The sequence below is a fragment of the Sycon ciliatum genome, chromosome 7, assembly GCF_964019385.1.
Source record: "Sycon ciliatum chromosome 7, ocSycCili1.1, whole genome shotgun sequence".
Taxonomy (NCBI): domain Eukaryota; kingdom Metazoa; phylum Porifera; class Calcarea; order Leucosolenida; family Sycettidae; genus Sycon; species Sycon ciliatum.
The window spans coordinates 11,239,025-11,258,641 of NC_088649.1; the positions used below are offsets into that span (position 1 = coordinate 11,239,025).

Sequence of the window (19,617 nt, forward strand, 5' to 3'; positions counted from 1 at the left end):
GACTCAAACCAAATTTCTTGTTCACAGTAACTCCTTAGGAAGTGAATACTGTGCTGATGAGTTTCGTAGTAAAAAACCTTTAAAAAAAACTCTACTTCAAGCTGCTGCAGCTGTTATTGCCTGTGTGGTATAGCCGGTACATTGCTGTGCCGTTGTCATGTTGTTATCTGCCATTGCAGAGCATGGTGGTGGTGATAACGAAGCAACGCTCCCACCGCCGGCCGCAAGCGACGGAATGGCACAGCTGGCAAGGAGTCCACCGCGGTCAGCAGCTGGCACGCTGACGGCAGAGGAAGCAGCGCCAGTAGCTATTAGCAGTGGCGGTGGAGGCGCTGCCGTTGCTACGACCACATCCATACCTAATCCAGGTTGGTGCATGGGATTGATATGCGTATGCTACATTCACGTACGATTTACACACACATGAAAGAGAGGAATCAAAGTGTTTCTGCTGTAACTCTTGAGTTTCACGGTTTTGCCGATCATCAGACAGCAACGTAAGATGTATGCTAATGTTGAGAAGGGGACATGTTAGGCCGTCAGTCCTGAGAAGCACTTTGGGTGCGTGTTATGTCGTGGACGAATCACTCCATGATTCCACAACGCACTCCAAGTACACTACACGGAAAAGACCTCGTTCTCTTCAAGCATGCGCAGTATGAATACAACTAGTGGGGGAGTCATAATAAGATAACTATGGGTGATGGTCATGCACCGCATGCATAGACATAACAGTGCATTTGGGTGATATACGTACGTATGTTACATTCACGCAAGACTCGTTTTATGTCACCAGAGCGAGCGAAAAGGGGAAATGTAAGTTCGCCCTGAGAAACACTTTGGTGCCTTTAGGGTTGGTGAGATCTAGAGCAGTATTGAACTGCCGGTGCAAACGGAACTGGCTTGCATCAATCAAACAATATCCCCGAGTTCTTGATCGGAAAGGGTGCCACATCCTGCAAAGTTTGTATGAGATACCCAGCACATCACCGTGTGGAATATGGAGAAAACGGGTGCAACTGCAACACACTAGCGTAGGCATATGATGACTTCTGAGGAAACCGATGTTCCTGCCAGTTTTCACAGCAAGAAAGTACAAGTGTGCTCCTCGGTGGAGCAACCGACTTCATCCCCTACTACCGCCGAAGTTGCAATTTCTAAGTTAGAAAGTAAAACTCCTCTGGCTATTCTGCCCATGAGGACGGAGCAGGCAGAACATGTTCTGTCCCATCCAGAACAGTTGCAGCCGCAACCAGATACACTGCTCCAGCACATCTTGGTCTAGGTAGCACCAACCAAACACGTCGTTTGAATAAAGCGAGTACTACATGCTGTGAATAAATAATGTATGTGTGTGGCATATGTGTGTGTGTGTGTGTGTGTGTGTGTGTGTGTGTGTGTGTGTGTGTGTGTGTGTGTGTGTGTGTGTGTGTGTGTGTGTATGTGGCATGTGTGTATGCATGCATGCATGCTTTCCCTGTAGCTTCCGGTGGTGATGACGGCCATGATTCCACGATGATGTCCGGAAGGAGCGACCTCTCCTCAGTGTCTCAATCTTCTTTCTCATCTCAGACTTCATCGCAGCCTGATGTGAATGGCCCTGCTCCTGCTGCTGCTACTTCTGGTGCAGCAATGAGCCATACTGTGCAGTCTACATCTGCAAGGACCACTGGAGCCATCCACAGTCAGCCGGCAGCACACCACTCTGGTGTTCTTGCACCATCACAGCAAGCAGCACATGACGCAGTTTCCGATGCACTCCATCCTGTAGCCGCACGGTCAACATCCCCGACATCGCCACCTCCTGCTCCGGTGCGTGCTGCCGCATTCTCCAGCTCTGTGGCCCCGACCACTTCACCGCTGTCGGCGTTTCGCGTTCAGCCCACCACTCAAGGAACGGCGAGCTCTGCTGCGGGAACAACAGCCCAGCCCGCTGCACAGCAGCCTGTAGCCGTGGCAACCCACAGAGCAGGTCATACAGCCGCGGTAGCACAAGCATCAGCTCAGTCTCACTTGTCAACATCTGATCAGCACAGGCATCCTCAGCAGCACCGTCCCTATCAACAGCAACAGCAGCAGCAGCAACAGTACACACATGATCACCATCATCTGAGCTACCAGCACAGCTCGGCAGGTATTCCTGCACCTAATGCTGCTCTTGGCACAGTGCATTCCACAATGACATCAGCGAGTGATGCCGATGACATCATGCAATGGCTGGCTGACCAGCGGCCGCATCACTTCACCGTGGCTATAGACCTACGCAGTGTGAAGGATGTGTCTTTACCGCACATCACAAGTCCAGCATTACAACTTAGGTATGGTAGCATTGCGATTCCAAGAGCGTTAAAGTTTTATTGTGAAAGTGTCTATGCTGGAATTGCCCAGTTTAGTAGTGTTTCATCAAACTCCAAGCGAACACAGAACAGTGTATAGACATGCGAGCCCAAGCCCACCCACGACATATTCTTACAAATTTCAACCTTTCTCTCTCTCTCTCGCTCACTCACTCACTCACTCACTCACTCACTCTCTCTCTCTCTCTCTCTCTCTCTCTCTCTCTCTCTCTCTCTCTCTCTCTCTCTCTCTCTCTCTCTCTCTCTCTCTCTTGCTCTTGCTCTTGCTCTATCTATCTATCTCTCTCTCCCTCCTTGTCTCATCCCCGCACAGATACTGCAACCCGTTCTTCAGCAGTACATCACCCATCACCACTGATCCTCCGCTGGTCATCGCCAGCTCACCAGCGGGGGTGCCCAGTGGCAGTGAATACTTTCCACGCAAGTCCTTCTGCACGTTTGACTTTGCCGCTCTACCGTCACAGTTCAACACACAGTGCAGCAGGTAAGGTGTTCCTCTAGGTCAGGGAGTCATACATGCAGTGTCTAGGTCAGGGAGCCGTACTGTAAAAGTAGAACTTTTCGGTGTTGTCGTATTTTCGGTATTCTCCAAAATCGGCGGTTCGGTGAAGGGAAATTTTCGATAAACCCGTTTTCCAGGTGTTCGGTCACGGAATATGGACTCCAAAGAAGACTATTTATTTCTGATCTTCGTAACTGAACGAAAGACTCTAGTGGTATGCACACCTCATCCTACCTTGGCACGGACATACGAAATCTGCTGTCGTCCTCTCAAGGCCAAAACTCTATCGACGATGTGAAATGGTACTATAATAAAGGCACAGCTCATAAAGCGAACAGACCTACAGCCAATCTGCAACCAGTTCCGTATAAGGATACCATCTACCCTATGGCGAGTTCTGGGAACTAAGGAAACACTGCATCATCATGTCAGCGTATTTAGCATCTAATGTATGCAAGAACCGTCCGCAAGGAGCTTCTACATTGTAGAAGCCAAGCCTTATAATATGATCAGCTGCATGAGCACAACAAACAAGCTACAGCATGGGACGACAGACATGGGGGTGCCTGCTCAAGAATGTCATTTCAGCTCCAGGATCCGGCAGGTATTGCATGCCATGCAGGTACTAGATTAATGCTACAGACAGTCGCATGTCGTAGACAGGTCCTAACAGTGTCTAGTCAGTAGCATCATGCTTACATGTGCCGGGTCAGCACACCATACATTGACCTAGCAAAACGGTAACCTACGGAATCTACTGAACACCAAGTAAGTGTACTAGTACTAGTACCGAAATTTTCGGTGCGTTTTATTTTAGGTAAAAATTTTCGGCACCAAAGTTACCGAAAATAAAACACCGCCGAAAAGTTCTGCTTTTACAGTAAGTTACATGTAGTGTCCAGGTTAGGGATTCGGTGCGTTTTATTTTAGGTAAAAAAATTGGCACCGAAGTTACCAAAAATAAAACACCGCCGAAAAGTTCTGCTTTTACAGTACGTGTAGTGTCTAGGGAGATGGCGCAGGAGACTGTAACGCTCGACGATATGGATTTCGCTCCCGGGTGCCTGTTACAGTTGCTGTTGGGGCAGGGTCGATTTACACATGTTCACGTATGGCATCGTTTGTCTAGGCTGCGCTCAGGGTCAGTAGGTCAAGGGCATGATCGCAAGCGGCACAGACCACGTGTGCAATTTTCGTCTGATGATCGATTCAATCGTGAAACTCGGCATTTCGAAACGCAACTGCTCGTCCTTCTGTCTGTGTATTCCACTCTTTGCTTTTGGCAAATGGTGCCCTCTACGGACGGTGTATGAACTTCGCATGGAGTTGTTGATACAGTACTGTACATACTGTTGTGTGAGCTGTGTTGCAATCACTGGTGTAGAGCTCGGAAGTGCTACGTCATAAGTTCCAAAAGTCTGATTTGTGGAACTGTGTACTAGGATGTAGGACAGCACGTGTGTTTAATTATGTACGTGTGCGTGTGTGTGTGCGTGTGTGTGCGTGTGTGTGCGTGTGTGTGCGTGTGCATGCGTGCGTGTGTGTGCGCGCCTTGCCTTGCCTACTATAGTTCTCCTATCCTGGTAGAGGCGTGGCATTGTGTGGACGCCGTGGCAACTAAACTGCTGGGCACTACCCGACTGCACGTCAGAAACGTTCTGCAACAACCACAACAACCGGTGAGAGCCCTCTGCTATACTATGAATGATGTGATACATTAGGAAAGTAGCCGAGATGGGCCCAGCATATTTTTCTTGGTTTGCAAAGACGGCCATCGTTTGGTTTGGACAGCTGTCTGTTGGTTTTTGTTAGATGCTGATAGGCAGACACAGTGACAGGGAGAGAAGCTGTGTTCCTGCCATTCGTACTCTAATGGTGTACAAGCGTGGCCACTGTATTGCTCCGTTGGCCTCCGAGTATGTATTCAGGTTGTCTTCTTTTATTATCCACTCCCATCATAGTGTTGCAACTGCTGCTGCTGCTGCTGGTGGTGGTGTTGCTTCTGTTCTGTTCTGTGATCAGGTTCAGTCTGGTGGACGTGTCGGGGGTTGGAGACGTGCCTATACTTCAGACTATGATGTGCTTAGTTTAGACAGGTGAGTGGAGAGTGCACTGTGGATGGGTTTACTTACACAGTCTGCAGATGCACTTTGAAAAGTTGAATTCAGTCACCCACGTATAGTGTCAAGAGTGAAAAAGCTCCCAAGAGCGTGCAACTCTGCATATGGGGTCTGTGCCGGCGAAAGCTCACATCAATTGTTCCAGGTACGTTTCGGCGTTTCTGTATTACGGAGACCAGCTTCACAGCAGTCCGAATATTTGCCATAATCATGCTGATGACTTGCGAAAGCTGATGGTGGGGTCTGTCGGGGAGTGCTATATTTATTACTTCTCTGCTTGCTAGAAATAAGCTGGGAAAGTACAATGTGAGCACTGCACCACGTGATGTGAGTTTTCTCGTTATTGGCGGGCCCCATCGAAATGGTATCTAGAGTGACATACTCTTGGGAGCTTGTGTACTGTTGAGAGCGCATGCAGACCCTGCACTCAATTAGTGAAATTTGAAAATGCGTTGCATCCATAACTAGAATTCATTAGCATTGTGATCACCCAAAAATATTGCATTTGTGGTCACTTCAGATGATAGCATGTTAGATGGTAGCGAGAGGAGAGTCAGCTTTGTTTTGTTTTGTAGCGAACGACACTATGTCTAGTCATGAAGTGCACCATCCGTGAACTTCTACGGCTGGGAATGTGGAGTGTGTCCGTTCTTCTTGCCCTATGAAGGTTTCAGGCTCATAAACCAGTTGGCAAAGCATGCGGACGGGCAGAGACCGGACTTCCCAGGACATGCTGGGCAGCTGTAGGTGGTGTCTTTCTGCCGGCCGTCTTCTCTATAGCGTACCTGGCAGCAGCTTTCTGCACCTTGCTCTTGCCAAGTATATAGAGTCTACTACTACACACAAAAAGGCACAACGGAGGTTTACAGAGTTGTCGCAACTCAGAGTTTCTTGCTCAATGCAATCGTCAGGCGACTATATGTAATAGTGCTCCACATTATTGTGTTGAGCCCTCACCGCTGGCAGAAGGAAGTTTTCCTCCTTGTAGAATCTACTACTACAGATGTACTGTACATATGTGACGACGATAGCACGCATCACACATTCTTGCAAGAGCAGCAGTGAAAGCCAGCTGTAGATATGTTACGTGAGGTATCTCATGGAGGTAGCAAGCAAACATCAGACTTACCGGGTGTAGCAAGAGCAGCAGTGAAAGCCACGTGTAGAGATGTACATGAGATATATGTCACGGTGATAGCAAGCATCACACATGCTTGGTGCTGCAAGAGCAGCAGTGAAAGGGGAAGTTGGCTTTTTGGAGCCGAGCCATTTTTGCAGTCGGCAATCGTGGCATGGAGCCTAGGCGGCTGTCTGATCGATCTCGCGGCCAGTAATGGACAGCAGCACGCTGGATGTAGCCACACCAGAAGTAGAGACCCTGTCGATCTCCAGTGCCAAAGAATTGGGAACGCGAGTGGCATGGCCCGAAAGTTGGCTGTAGCAACTCATTTTATGGGTTCGTCTTGGTGCAGCAGCGCCTGCGACACTTGCGACATGGATTGACCAAAGATAGTCGTAGCAAGGAGTGGGCACGTGCTCCAGTACGACATGTCTATCCTTGGCTTTACGACAATGCAGTTGCCTGCTACCGTGTGTGAGTTCAGGGTCGGAACCATCAGCATTCTCATGTGCATTGACAGCACCGGCTTCTTCAACATCTTCTTCTCCAATTACGTCATGATTGCAGTCTTCCTCTGCATGGTCAGCAGGGGCGTCACCAGACCCCTTCAGAGGGGGGTGCACAGGAAAAATTTTGCACAGGAATTTTTCCCGGCCATGATGGCATGGCATCGATAACAAACTCGAAAGCAAAATTAATAGCATTGCATCATCTGCTACATCAGCCCCGCCAGCTGCGACAACGGTCTGGAAATTTCCATACTTTGCCTTCGCATCTAAATGTGACTTCTGCTTCTCATGCTTCTCCAGGAGAGTGGTGGCTTTCTTGAAATTGACCAAGGGATTCGATGTCAGCTGCCCATGATCAGCACCAGATGGAAACAGCAAGAATGGTAGACAGAATCATCCATCGCACCTCTGGGAGCACACGAGCCAAGCGTGGTCGGTAAGCCACTGGATACGAAAGCGTCGTGTCGGCCGCCAGGGACTGGGTGACATGGGAAAGCGTACTTGGGCCCAGGGACAAAGTGAAATTAATCAGATCAATCTTCCTCTCCTGAGAAGTCGACGATGGATGTGTGGACCATTTGGAATTCTCCAAATCAAAATCCTCAGCAGCGGCAATGTCGTTGTCAACCTGGACAACCGGTTCCTCTTCAACCTGGACAACAGGTTCCACTTCAACAGGACTGCGTGCCGGTTCTTCGTCAGGTCCCTCATCGTCCGATTCCCCTGGCCCAGCTGCAACAGGAATGGCTTCGTCACCTCGCCTCACGTCTGGGTTCACATTCCTCCGAAAAAGTTCGCTGATAGTGAGCTGGCCAGACGCTTTCCTTTTTCGAGAAGACGACGTTTTGAGAGGAAACAGCTCCAAAGACTCTTCAAGTGTGGTGACCTGACTAACTTACTTGCGACCACACTGAATTATTTATTTCTTCTGTTTCAAACAAACACCCAGCACGCCGCCGCGCGTGTAGATTCTAGTACAAGGCCAAAGGATGCAGCGCTGCGCACACGTGCACGCGTACGCGCGTAGTAGGTAAGTACTAAATTAGTAGCAGTAGTACTAGAGTACTAGTAAAATCTGCCATGTACATGCACTCGCTACATGCACTCGCTACATGCACTCACGCGATCGCGGCAGCGCAGTACAACTAGTTTTAGTGCATGCAGTTTATTAGTAGATTCTACCAGCACTACACTTTTCATAACCAGGAGTTCGCAAAAAACCAAGGTGGAATTTTTTAGGGGGGGGGGGGGGGGGTGCACGTGCCCCTCACGGGTGACGCCCCTGGTCAGCACCATTACTGGCATTAGCAAACCAGGGGTCATTGTTCTCATCGTCCTCGAGCTCCCTGTCACTTCCTGCGTCCACGAACACCAGAGGAAGCCCTTATTATTATACGCATTTCTGCGTTGAAGTGTAGCAGCAGTATGCTGCGTCCACAGCTTCGCTTATGCGGAGCCCTTCCTTCGCAGAAATACGCTGTCCATTTCCAAACTGTCCACGACGAGAGAAATTGAAATTTGATTTCTTGTGAGAACACAAGCGCACCTGCGCCTACTAATCATGTCCTCTGCGCCGCATACACGTTGGAAGTGTTAGGACGTGTTGCCATGGTACGAAGGAGCTGCCGAGCTAGCCTGTTTCTCAGCCAGTGTGGACCCGGTCATGGCACTGAGAATGTCTGTTTCCAACTCAGTGTCCAACCCCGTAGAAGTACGGGCTCAGAGTCTGGACGCCAGCTAGAAATTACGTAACGGAGCGGGTTCAACAGTGAAGGGGTTAAATCTCCGTCCTCACTTTTCTCCCGGGCTGTGGAATTCCATATGACAAACTGTATTCCCATTCCACCCTAACAGCTGTTGGTGCGTTTGTCTGTGTATGTGTGTCTGTGTGTGTGTGTGTGTCGGTGTGTGTGTGTGTGTCTGTGTCTGTGCTTTCGCTTTCTACAGCCCAGCAGTACGTGTGTTCAGTCTCTGCGCCAGTGTGTCAGTGGAAGACCATGGCCCAGTGCATCTTGAGGTTTGTTTCTCTGCGCCAGTGTGTGTGTGTGTGTGTGTGTGTGTGTGTGTGTGTGTGTGTGTGTGTGTGTGTGTGTGTGTGTGTGAAAAGACCAAAAATAGGGATTCACTGGCCAGAAAATGTCACTCCAAATAGCTGTATGGTGTAGACCAGGCTGAATAGTGACGGTCAATTCTTCAGCCTTGCAAGCTGTTGAATGGTGTAATCCCAGCACAAGTTGCTATGGCTTCTGCCGTAGCATTGCTATCATCGCCTCCGGCGATGGGCGTCAAAGGTCAAGGTCAAAGGTGTGTGTGTGTGTGTTTATGTGTGTGTTTATGTGTGTGCTCGTGTGTGTCGTGGCTGCGTGTTTATCAGTTTTTCATCTCATGAGACATCTTGTTCCCCAGGCGGTGATGGCTCAGATCTCTGCAAACACACACACACACACACACACACACACACACACACACACACACACACACACACACACACACACATATACACACACACACACACACACACACACACACACACACACACACGTGTACTAATTATAGATGCGTGCATGCTCAACTCGTGTTCTCTTTCTGCTGTGTGTTACATATGCTCTCTTTGTGCAGACAAGCAGTCGCAGTCCCGTCACCGCTGCTACACTGGGTGGCCATGTCACACCGGCAACTGGCCGAGTATCGCCCACACCTTCAACAGCTACTGTCGTGCTGTCTAGAGAGAATGCTGCTCCTGGTGCTGGCGCTACTCATCATGCCACATCACTGGAAGCAGCAGAAGAAGAGCAGTCACAGAATCAGCCGTATCACCAGCCGCTGTCACATTTATCCACCTCCATCGCGCCCGGTATGTCCGCGATTGTAATGCTGTGTATGTCAAGGACAGGCTCAGTGGCGGATCCAGGAGGGGTTCCAGGGGTTCCGCGGAACCCCCTAAATTTTGAAAATGTACTGCTGGCGACTGTACGCATGTGGATGTACATGTTCAGCTATTCATTTTCGACTAAACTAGAACCCCCCTGTAGAGATCGCTGGATCCGCTTCTGACTGGCTGTGCATCATCCCTTCCTGTGGCTGTGCATCATCACTTCCTGTGGCTGTGCATCATCCCTTCCTGTCTTCTATGTATACCCGTGTACACGTAGATCCCTGCCACGCAGCAGAGGCATTGCGCCTTTACCTGCCACGGTGCTCAATGCCTCCAGTGGGTTGTGGGCAGAGCACAGTACACAAGATGTACACCAAGGGGAAGTCAAGGCGCTTCAGGCGCGTGCTCGGCGATGGGCACGGGGGGCACGTGCACCCCCCAAAAATTTTCAATCTGGGTAATTGCAATTGTAATGTATGTAAATATGCTCTAAAATTCAAGAAAGGTTGCAAACAAATTGCATAAAATTGCCGGGGGGGGGGGGCCTCCGCTCCCGTGCACCCCCCTAGTTGGGGGGCCGAGCACGCCCCTGCGCTTTGTTGTGACTCAGAGTATCTTGCCTTGACAAGTTGACAACCAAGCAACAGATGAGTTACAACCAAAGGCCCTTAGGCGCCGGTCACACATGCAGGCGGCGACACCGCTTTTGCGGCTGCCTCCAACATGCTGGCAGTGGGCGCTTTTGCGGCTCTTTTCTGCCGGCGGTCACACATGCAAAGGCTTTGGTACGCACGCAGCTTCACGGGTCTCCACAGGTGTCGTAAAACTTTTCTCTGAAAAAGACTGTAGCCTCAAAATTCTTCAGGAAGTTACCTGCTTTGTTGCATTTTGACTGAGTTGGCTGTTTCATTTTTAATTCTTATCACTGTTGTCTTTCCTTTCCTGCGCTGGTATGGATCGCAGAAACGCCCAGAATCGCCGACTACGTCGTGACCAGCGACTGCGGAGAGCTATGGAGATTGCCTCAATATTCATGTTGTTCAATTTCTCTTCGCTTGAATCTTGCGGAAGCTCCTTGAGCATCGGTGGACGCCTGAGTCGAGTCCCATGTCGGATGGTTGATGACACCCAGCCTGTATGGATGCAGATGATGGCACTGTTTGGTTTGCTGCACATGCGTGACCTTCTCTTCGGTAGATACAAGAGAAAACGACGCTTCTGGGCTGCTCTCAGAGATGGCAATGTATGGGATGAAGATTTTTTGAGAAATTATCCCACAATGTCCGTGCAATGGAATGTCCCCGACTTTGAAGATCAACAGTATATGGAGCATGTGCGAATGGGCGAATCAGAGTTCTGGCATCTCCATGAGGAATTTGGCCGGTATATTACATTCCAGGACAGCAAGTGGAGGTTGTGTGTACCGAGCCACAAACGTCTGGCAATAACGCTGCATTGGCTTGCCAACGGCAATAGCTACTGGCAGCTAGCCCGTCAGCATGGCATTGCCAAGTCAACCGCTGTTAAGATAGTCCATGAAACTGTGCGTGCACTGAAGATGCACATTGTGCCGAATTCCATTCGCTTCCCAGAGGGACAAGAGCTGAAGAGAGTGATGGCAGAATTCGAGTCCCTATCATTCCTGGAAAGGTGTGCAGGAGCCGTGGATGGAACATTTGTTAAAATTCGAAAGCCAAAGGCCATGTTTGGTGACTGCTACTATTGTTACAAGAAGTACTGCTCAATTATTTTATTGGGCACTGTAGATGCGTGCGGGATGTTCATCAACGTGAATGCCGGAAGGCCTGGGTCTGCTGGGGATGCCACATCAACAATGTTGCGCAGGATTTCCCAGCAAAAGTGGCTGACCATACAAGACAACTTTCGAATTGAAGGCACGTACATACGGCCCTACCTTGTGGGAGACTCTGCATTCCCCCTGTGTGCCACTCTAATGAAGTGCTTTGATGACTCAGCTGGACTTCAGCCACATGAACGGACATTCAACTACCGGCTTATTCGGACAAGGCGTGTAGTGGAGCAGGCGTTTGGGCGACTCAAGGGTCGATTCCGTGTGCTAGTCCACAATAACCTCGACGATCCCGACTTCGCTGCTGATGTGGCCATTGTCTGTTGCGGTCTGCACAACATCTGCGAGAGATGGAAGTGTCCTATGGACCGACTTGGCTAATTAACACTGCCACGTACAATCAGTTCCACCCAGGACCAAATGACCAACCCCACGATGACTACAAACAAGCAGGTTGGACGGTGAGAAGGAAGCTAGCGCGGCGTACTCACCGAGATCACCCTGTTGTTTGAGCAATACGGTTCTGCTGGCCTCTTATTTCCACACTGAGTACAATCCATTCCATTGATGAATTTATACACCTGCTCTGTGTGAACGAGAAGCACTGAATGCAACTTTATTGTTTTGCCCGTGCAGAAGGCGTATAAGAAAAACCGCAGCGTGCTAAATTGCACCTAAAAAATTGAAGAGAAGAACACGGCTGAAAAAATTGAAGAAAGGATTTATCACAAAACAAGCTCAGTCCTGCTCCTCGTTCCGGGAAGACCTTGGTCCAGGACCATTGAAGAGGTTGCTCACAAGTGTGGCCTGGAATGTCATCATTGACTGCTGGACAGTCATGTGGAATTCCTGATTTTGCCGTTGTGTGGCTGCTGGCGTTCTCTCCTCACGATCTCTCATCCGCTCTTCAAATTGTTGCTGCTGTTGTTGTAGCTGTGCCTGCGGTCAAAGCACACAAATAACCATCACAAGAGGACTAAGTATTGCTGCTAGACTGCTAGTGATGTTTCATTGGCCAAGTTGTTTGCGAATTCTCACTAATTCCAATTCTGTAAAGTAGATACCACAATTATGAACGAGTAGCCAATACAAATCTATAATATACTACAGTAGAATTCAAATTTTAAGGAACATGGCCAACAATCTCCTGTCTATTTCAGACCATATTTCCAGAATCTATTTTGGAAAAGGCAGTTTTGGAAACAGTTGCTTACCTGAAGTGTAATGGTTTGTTGTGTATGCGCTTGCATGATGTTGCCAAATGATGCCAAGAACTGGTCCTGTTGCTGGCGCTGTTGCTCTGGTGCTGCCGTCCTACTTCTGCCAACACGTCTCGGTGGTGTGGGAGGCAAGGCAGGCCGAGCACGGCCATTGTGCGGCTCCTGTCGAGTTTGAGCTTGCGCCTGTGCTCGTGGCCTTGCTGTTGCCTGCGTCGGTAGAGGCAGTGGGGTAGATGCTGCTGCAGGCAATGCTGCTGATGGTACGATTGGCTGCGCTGAAAGTGCTGCTGCAGGCAATGCTGCAGATGGGAGGACAGGCTGTGCTGAAAGTGCTGCAGCACGTGCTGGTGGAAGTCCATCAGAACTATCGGCCTCGCTGTCATCAGCCACGTCATGGTCTAAATCATCATCTATGTCACCATCACCAAAAGTTCCACTGTTTCCAGTAGTGTGTGCAGTACTGCTATCACTGCTTGTACTAGCTCTGTTGCTCGTAGCACTGGGGTTGGCTGCCTCTGCTGAAGCTGCCTGTTCAGCATCATCAGCATTGTTGTCATCATCATCATCATCATCATCCTCACTGGTGTCTTGGGCACTATCAGTGGAAATAGCCAGTCCCAGAGTGGGATGAGACTTCCACAGATCATAGAAATATTTGAGTAGTGGCCACTTCGCTTCTTTGAGAATCTCTTCCCAGTCCAGCTCATCTTCATCATCATCATCATCAGCAGCTGCCCCGGTTCGCTCTAGCCTGCTTCTGCGCACTCTGGGCTGCACATGAAGTTTAACCTTTTTGGAGCCCGTCTTCTTCAGGCGCCCGATCTTATCCTTGACCTGCTTCCAGGCGACCACCACATCCTCCTCCTTCAGCTTGTCAACAATCCAGTTGTACCTCTGTACATCTCTTGTAATTTTTTTCTGGTGTCTTGTCTTGACCTCGAAATAGAGGGAGAGGAGCAGTTGCTCTTGGTCAGCAGTCCACTTCATGACGAGAGATGAAAAACTAATTTTTCCAAGATCCAAGAGATCCAACAACGACAACGCCGCAAAAGTTGCACTACCGCTTTTGTGTTTCGCCACCAATTTTTTGGTTGTGGCGCTTTTGAGATTGCCGCCGTGGCGCCAGTGGCGCCAGGCGCAGTATCCATGGTGATCCGGGGATATCCCAACTTTTGTGGTGCAGCTTTGGTGGTGTCGCAAAAGCGCCATGCATGTGTGACCGGCGCCTTACTCTCCTTTGTGTACATGTTGTATGCTGCGCTCTGCTAGAGTGCCGTGGCTACAGCCTTGTGTTATCATTTTTTCTCTTTGTGTGTGGTCTGTAGCTGAAAGAGAGGGAGAGGTGGATGATGGGGGTGAGGAGAGAAAGAGAGGGAGAGGTGGATGATGGGGGGAGGAGAGAAAGAGAGGGAGAGGTGGATGATGGGGTGAGGAGAGAAAGAGAGGGAGAGGTGGATGATGGGGGGAGGAGAGAAAGAGAGGGAGAGGTGGATGATGGGGGGGGGGGGGGGGGAGAGAGGAGAGAAAGAGAGCGTTGCCTGAGTGTGCATTTACGTTGGCATGTTCTGTTTCAAGTCCCTAAAAGTTGTTCTGTCGTGTTCTTGTACTTCTACCTGCGAACAGACCAAGTAGCTGACCGGGACTCAGCTGCTTATCAAGCTGCTCTCCAGCTGGAATTGTGGAAAGCTGCGGAAGAGGAGAGGTTCCGTGAGACTGTAAGTAGAGCGTTGATTATCCGATCCATTTAGGGCAGCCGTCGTTCAGAAGGGGTTCGGATAAGTGAAATATCCGGAGAGAGAGAGAGAGAGAGAGAGAGAGACAGAGACAGGAGAGGGGGAGGGGGAGGGGAGAGAGACAAACAGACAGGTGCAGTGTAGGGCTCGTACATGCATGTAATCGAGTTTTATGATCGAGGTTGCGTGCAAAATCGTATACAATTGCGCTCCGTGAAATCCAACCCAAACGTGCAAAGCTGGCGCCCTGGACCAGTTCCGATCACATTATCATTGTATTTGTACATGTGTACGTCCAGCCACTTTCAGGGCATCAAGGTAGCCAGTGCAGGCTAAATTTTATTTTTCAAGGAAACCCTTCGAAAATGGTACCAATCGATTCAGCATGGCATTTTCATTCCTCCTGCAAAGTTTCAGCTGATTTGGAGTCATGACAAGGACGCTATGGCGATTTGAAGATCGAAAAACTTTTGTTTGTCAAGAAGAAAGGCCATGATCGCACACAAATCATACAACCCGTGTGGCACAATGATTTTTGAGCGAAGTTGATCCGCGGACCCCGTGCTTCGCGCATGCACGCATGCATACTGCACAGTACAGAGGCTTTTTTGAACGCAGATATGTAGTTCTTCGTCTTCTTCGAAATGTCTTCCAAATGCGTGGTGCTGGTGTTGTTCTCAGCTTCGTCAAGGCAGAATGCAGCTGCATGTGATGCTCCTGTGTGTTCATGCATGTTCTCTTTTCGCGTCTCGACATTGTAGCGTCCAGACTCAGCTCGACTGGAGAAGATTGAGGAGACTATGCTTTGATCCACATGGAAAAATCGATGAAATTTGGTAATTATCGTCGGGCGCTAAAAAGCGCTGGGGAGCATGGGGCTAAAACTTCGTAGCAGTCATCCCTACCATGACAGGCATCGACTGGTATATGTTCCATTCTGTTCCCAACCACTACGGGTCGTCTGCGAAGCTTTCTTCTTCGCCGATTCTCGGACAGATCGTACGTCTTCGCACTGTATCTCTCGTCTCCCTCAACGGATCAAAACACGGTCTTCGCCAGGACGAACACAAACCCCCAGATTTCGCGGCGGCAACATCTTCGAGTAGGGAAAAGCTAGCAGCTAACCAGGAATCACCAACAAACACGTGTAATACTCAGTTTGATTTGCGACAGCTGTCATTGTGCCGTCGCACCATGCATGTACCATGCACGGGAATGGAACACGGATGAGTCGTTTTATTACGACAGCCTGCACTAGCTAATCAAGGGCCGTGCATGTTGAGGGCGCCAAATAAGGACTCCGGGTCGGATTTCTCTTAGCACAACTGTACTAGTTTTTTTTCCATGACAGTGAGGCTCGAATTCGAAGCCTCTCCTACGTGCAAAAGAAACACAATGGATGAAAAATGGAATACAAATTTAATGCAAACCCAGAAAACCAGAAAAGGAAAAAATATAACCCAAAAGAAAAACAGTGTGTGATTAACCCTTTGAGGCCCATAGTACGGATATATCCGTACCAGTGTACAGTGCATACTTTTCAAAGCGCAACCTGGCGTAACTCGGCTGTCCCTTGACCAAATCGGACAATCGAAAGGTCTATCGACATTAGAATTGTCTCAGCTATTGGCTCAAAAAAACCCAAAGGCGATCCGATGTCGGAGAGCGGAGTTATGAGACTCGAACTAAATTCGCTGAGCAGAGTCAACTCGGGCGCGTGCATTTTGAACTCGTTTTTGGGGGCTCCAAACTTCGTTCCGTGTTTGCCGTCTTGGCCGTTAGGTTCTCGCACGCCGAGGCTGCACCTCACATATGCCCCTCCACAACAGCCAACTCTCGGAGTGCATTGACTGGACGGTGGTGTGCCGAGCGGGAGCCGGGGATGCACATTATGGCAGCTCTTAGTAGAGCGAATGCTAACCGAGTCCGGATATAGCACATCATTTCTCCATACTTCTTGTTGTCGTTGCTAGCCAGCATACTGCACAAACGCTTGAGAAATCGGCTGGTTTCTGGCGACGTACATCCAGCCGTGGAGAAGATGAGGGGAGTGAAGGTCCCACGACCGACATGTATGATACGCTCAGCGTATTCCAACTTCTTTCTCCGTTCGTGCTCGAGGAGAAGGGCATCAACTGGCTTCTTTGCATATGACGCCGCGTCCGGATGAAAAACTCAAACATCCACAAATGCGTCCTGGGCCCTGGTCCAGAAACCTCGCACCTTTAAAGTCTTGCAAACACCACCGTCATTCACAGGACAATTCCAGATTCTGTACCTTACAGTCGGCAAGATTCTAAACTTTGTATAAAATGGTTGTTCATGTATAAGAAGCTATATTTCACTTACTGGCACGCGCGATAGTTCTCTCCTTCCTGGTGGGCCTTTATAATTTTTGCGTCCTGTCCCTGCATGCACGGCCTTGAACCTCCTCCACCTTCATGGCCTTTGCCATGCTTAGCGCAACCGTTCGCCAAGCGCTACTTCCTGCCGCGAATGGCTTATCTTGGCCCAACACCTCCGTCAGCAGCTTGATATCGTCGGGACTGTATCCAGGAACATGGCTGAAGCACTGCTGCTACACTCGGAAGTTTGCCCAGTTGGCAATAGACTAGCAAGGTCAGCAAATTCACCTCGCGAAATCTTGTCTCTGGCGGCCTTTAGCACAGGAAGGGTCGTCGTTAGTGCTGCGTGTAGCGACCCGGCATGCCATGCAGCAGCGGCATTGGGAGCTGTAGGTGGTGGAGGGCGTCCCGTGCTGAGGAGTGGTGCAATGACCTCCGACACGGCAGACTGTACCTCGGCTCGTATCAGAGCCTGCAAGGAGTCCTGAGTTTGTGAGCGATCCGTTGAAGTGCCAGGCTCAACAGTCGTGGGAACTGGCGCAGTCCGCGACCGAGATGCCCGACGCTTTGGAGCAGGAGAGGACAAGCTCGCCCGTTGTCTAGAGTTGTCCGACGATGATGAGGCAGCGGGGCCCACGAATCGAGAAGTCGGCTGGCTGCGTGTTCCAGGTCGTGACATACTGGTACAGACCCTGTGATTTGAAAATAGGTGGCGAGTGATCTATCGCTCTCCTCGCCTGTGTCAGGCGAGCTGTAGGAGAGTGATCCAAAAATTCTCACTCCAACAACACAGCACATTATTGATATCAGTTTTTTCGAGAAAAAATTCTGGATGCTTTCTGAATTTCCACCATTGTCTTGAAAGATGACAGCGGTTGGCCGTGAACTGCCATTAAATATGCAGTGTGGAAGAGCTTTTCGTATGCATCCTCCGCTTGGACTAGAATAGCTGTGTGGATGCGTGGCTGCTGAGGCGCTTGTGTTGCCTTGCTCCCTGATGCAGACGTCGACGATGATTTGTCGGTGTCACCCAATAGCTTCGCATGGCTCACTCCGATGCTATGCGCCTACATGACAACAAGCGAAGAAAACAAGGAGAATGGTCGCGAGTCCGATCGACTTTTTTTTTTTTTTTACTTTCGACATTGAATTGACCACTTACCTGTCCAGACAAATGTCGAGTGACAGCGTGCTTCGTCACGTAGTCCGATCCCTCCACAAACCTCAACGCATCGACCTTCGCTTGACCTCTCAGCCATAGAGTCGCTCCGGATAACGTCAGAATACTTCGCACACGACTTGCACCACACTTTCACGACCAGCTCTTTACCTTCCTTCTTCACCGAGTTGAAGCCTATGTCCTCATCTACTTTCCAGCTGAGGAAAGTGGACAACTGCACACTGTTCCCTTTCGACATTTCTACTGCTAGCAGCAGCAGGAGATCACCAGCAAGGGATCATGTCGCAAGGAAAGAAAACAACTGGTATGATCAACTCCAGTTGACCAATTGGCCTTTTATTCTAAGAGTAAGAGGACGAAAGCGCCATTTGGGTGCATTTACTTGCAACGCATGCACTAGCAGAACTACCAGAACTACTAGTCTATGTCAGACTGCGGTCTATCTTGCTACTCGGACCCGCCAGGCGCTAGTTCAGAGGGTTGTACGGACCCCTGCGCTGCATGCAGGGGTCCGTAAAACCCGTTGAACTGGAGTGTTTCATGAGTGGTGGTAGATCTACGCGGCACAGCTCTGACTAGTTCAAGCCGCAATCATTCATCCAGACGTGTGAAATGCCCCGAGGTCATGCCAGGCTAGCTGGGCGCCATGCCAGTGCAGTGCCTGTGTCACACTCACAGTGTAGACCTACGTGCAGTGAACTTGCCTACTCAGTACTGTGCATGTCACTACACATGACTAACTCACTGTCTAGTCTGTTTCATAACAGCGCGAGCGGGCACAGTTCCGGCCTGCGCACGGATCGATGAGTGCACTTGACACCATACACTCGTACTAGTCATAGTACAGTAGTAGTTGCGCTGCACTCCGAAAAGCGTACATGCAGCCAAAAATAGTTTCAGGCGCGCGACAAAAAGTGCACCTTCCAAGAAAATAAGGCGCGCGAGAGCGATCGCTCGCCTCAAATCACAGGGTCTGCTGGTAGTGGCTCTGGCGCAGCGCCCAGAGACGGCGGTGAGAAACGGAAAACCGAATGTCACCTGAAGGGCTCCAGGTCTGGAACGACTGACACCACCGAGGAAACGGCACGACGCGAACCTACTTGTGCTACTCAGGCTTGCAAAATCACAAAAGGATTCCCGAAAAAATTCAGTGTTGCATGCATGATGTCTAGCATGTATTTATTCTTGCTCTGTATGGATATCTTGATTGAAAAAATATATAAGCACTGTCTCCATTTAGGCATTATAAGAGGGGTGTTGAATGGGTGTTGAAAAAAATTGTGAGAATATACGGTATTTATACGTTTATGTTTGTGTTGTACAGTGCTGTATGCGCTGCATTGCTTAGAGTCACGTGACACTGTCCACACAGATTTGATGGGTACCTTTTTTCTGTTTTATCAGCTGGAAGCTCGTAAGAAGCAACAGCTGCAACTTCTCGCCGAGGAATGGAAGAGGAGAGATCTGGAAAGGGAAATGTCTGTCACTAAAAAGGTCAGCTTTAGTGCAACGTATTTCCATGTTACAGCCATGTGGCCACGGTTGTTCCTCTCCAACCCGGTGATGCAACTGTGTATGTTGTATTGCTGCTGAGTCGATGTGTGATTGTGTATTGTGTTCCTTTGCTATTGCTGCTGCTCCTGTTGCTCCTCCTGCTGCTGCTGGTGCTGCTGCTCCTGTTGCTGTTGCTGTTGCTCCTCCTGCTGCTGCTGCTGCTGCTGGTGTGTGAACTGAAGTCTAGGCGTTTGTATCACTACCACCAGCAGCTCTGGTCCTGCTGTCTCTCATCATGTGTTCTGTGCGTCTTGTGTGTTTGTTGTGTGTGTGTGCTGTGTGTCACACACAG

The 19,617-nt window shown here is 49.7% G+C and overlaps 1 protein-coding gene and 1 long non-coding RNA gene across 2 annotated transcripts in view; one reads left to right on the forward strand and one right to left on the reverse strand.

The window, feature by feature from the left end:
• Positions 1-19,265, forward strand: part of LOC135820977 (centrosomal protein of 120 kDa-like) — a gene marked incomplete at its 3' end in the record, with an annotated part of 37,895 nt that extends 18,630 nt beyond the window's left edge. The window contains 9 exon segments of the mRNA XM_065334034.1: positions 180-368; positions 1,484-2,318; positions 2,671-2,841; positions 4,430-4,538; positions 4,882-4,955; positions 8,556-8,625; positions 9,228-9,462; positions 14,137-14,228; positions 19,176-19,265. Of these exon segments, the coding sequence (XP_065190106.1) occupies positions 180-368; positions 1,484-2,318; positions 2,671-2,841; positions 4,430-4,538; positions 4,882-4,955; positions 8,556-8,625; positions 9,228-9,462; positions 14,137-14,228; positions 19,176-19,265 (1,865 nt within the window).
• Positions 17,283-18,705, reverse strand: LOC135820978 (uncharacterized). The gene is made up of 3 exons (XR_010554236.1): positions 18,457-18,705; positions 17,754-18,404; positions 17,283-17,658 (listed from the first exon to the last, which is right to left on the reverse strand). It is a non-coding gene; the product is annotated as an uncharacterized LOC135820978 (long non-coding RNA).
• Positions 19,266-19,617: the final 352 nt, after the last annotated feature.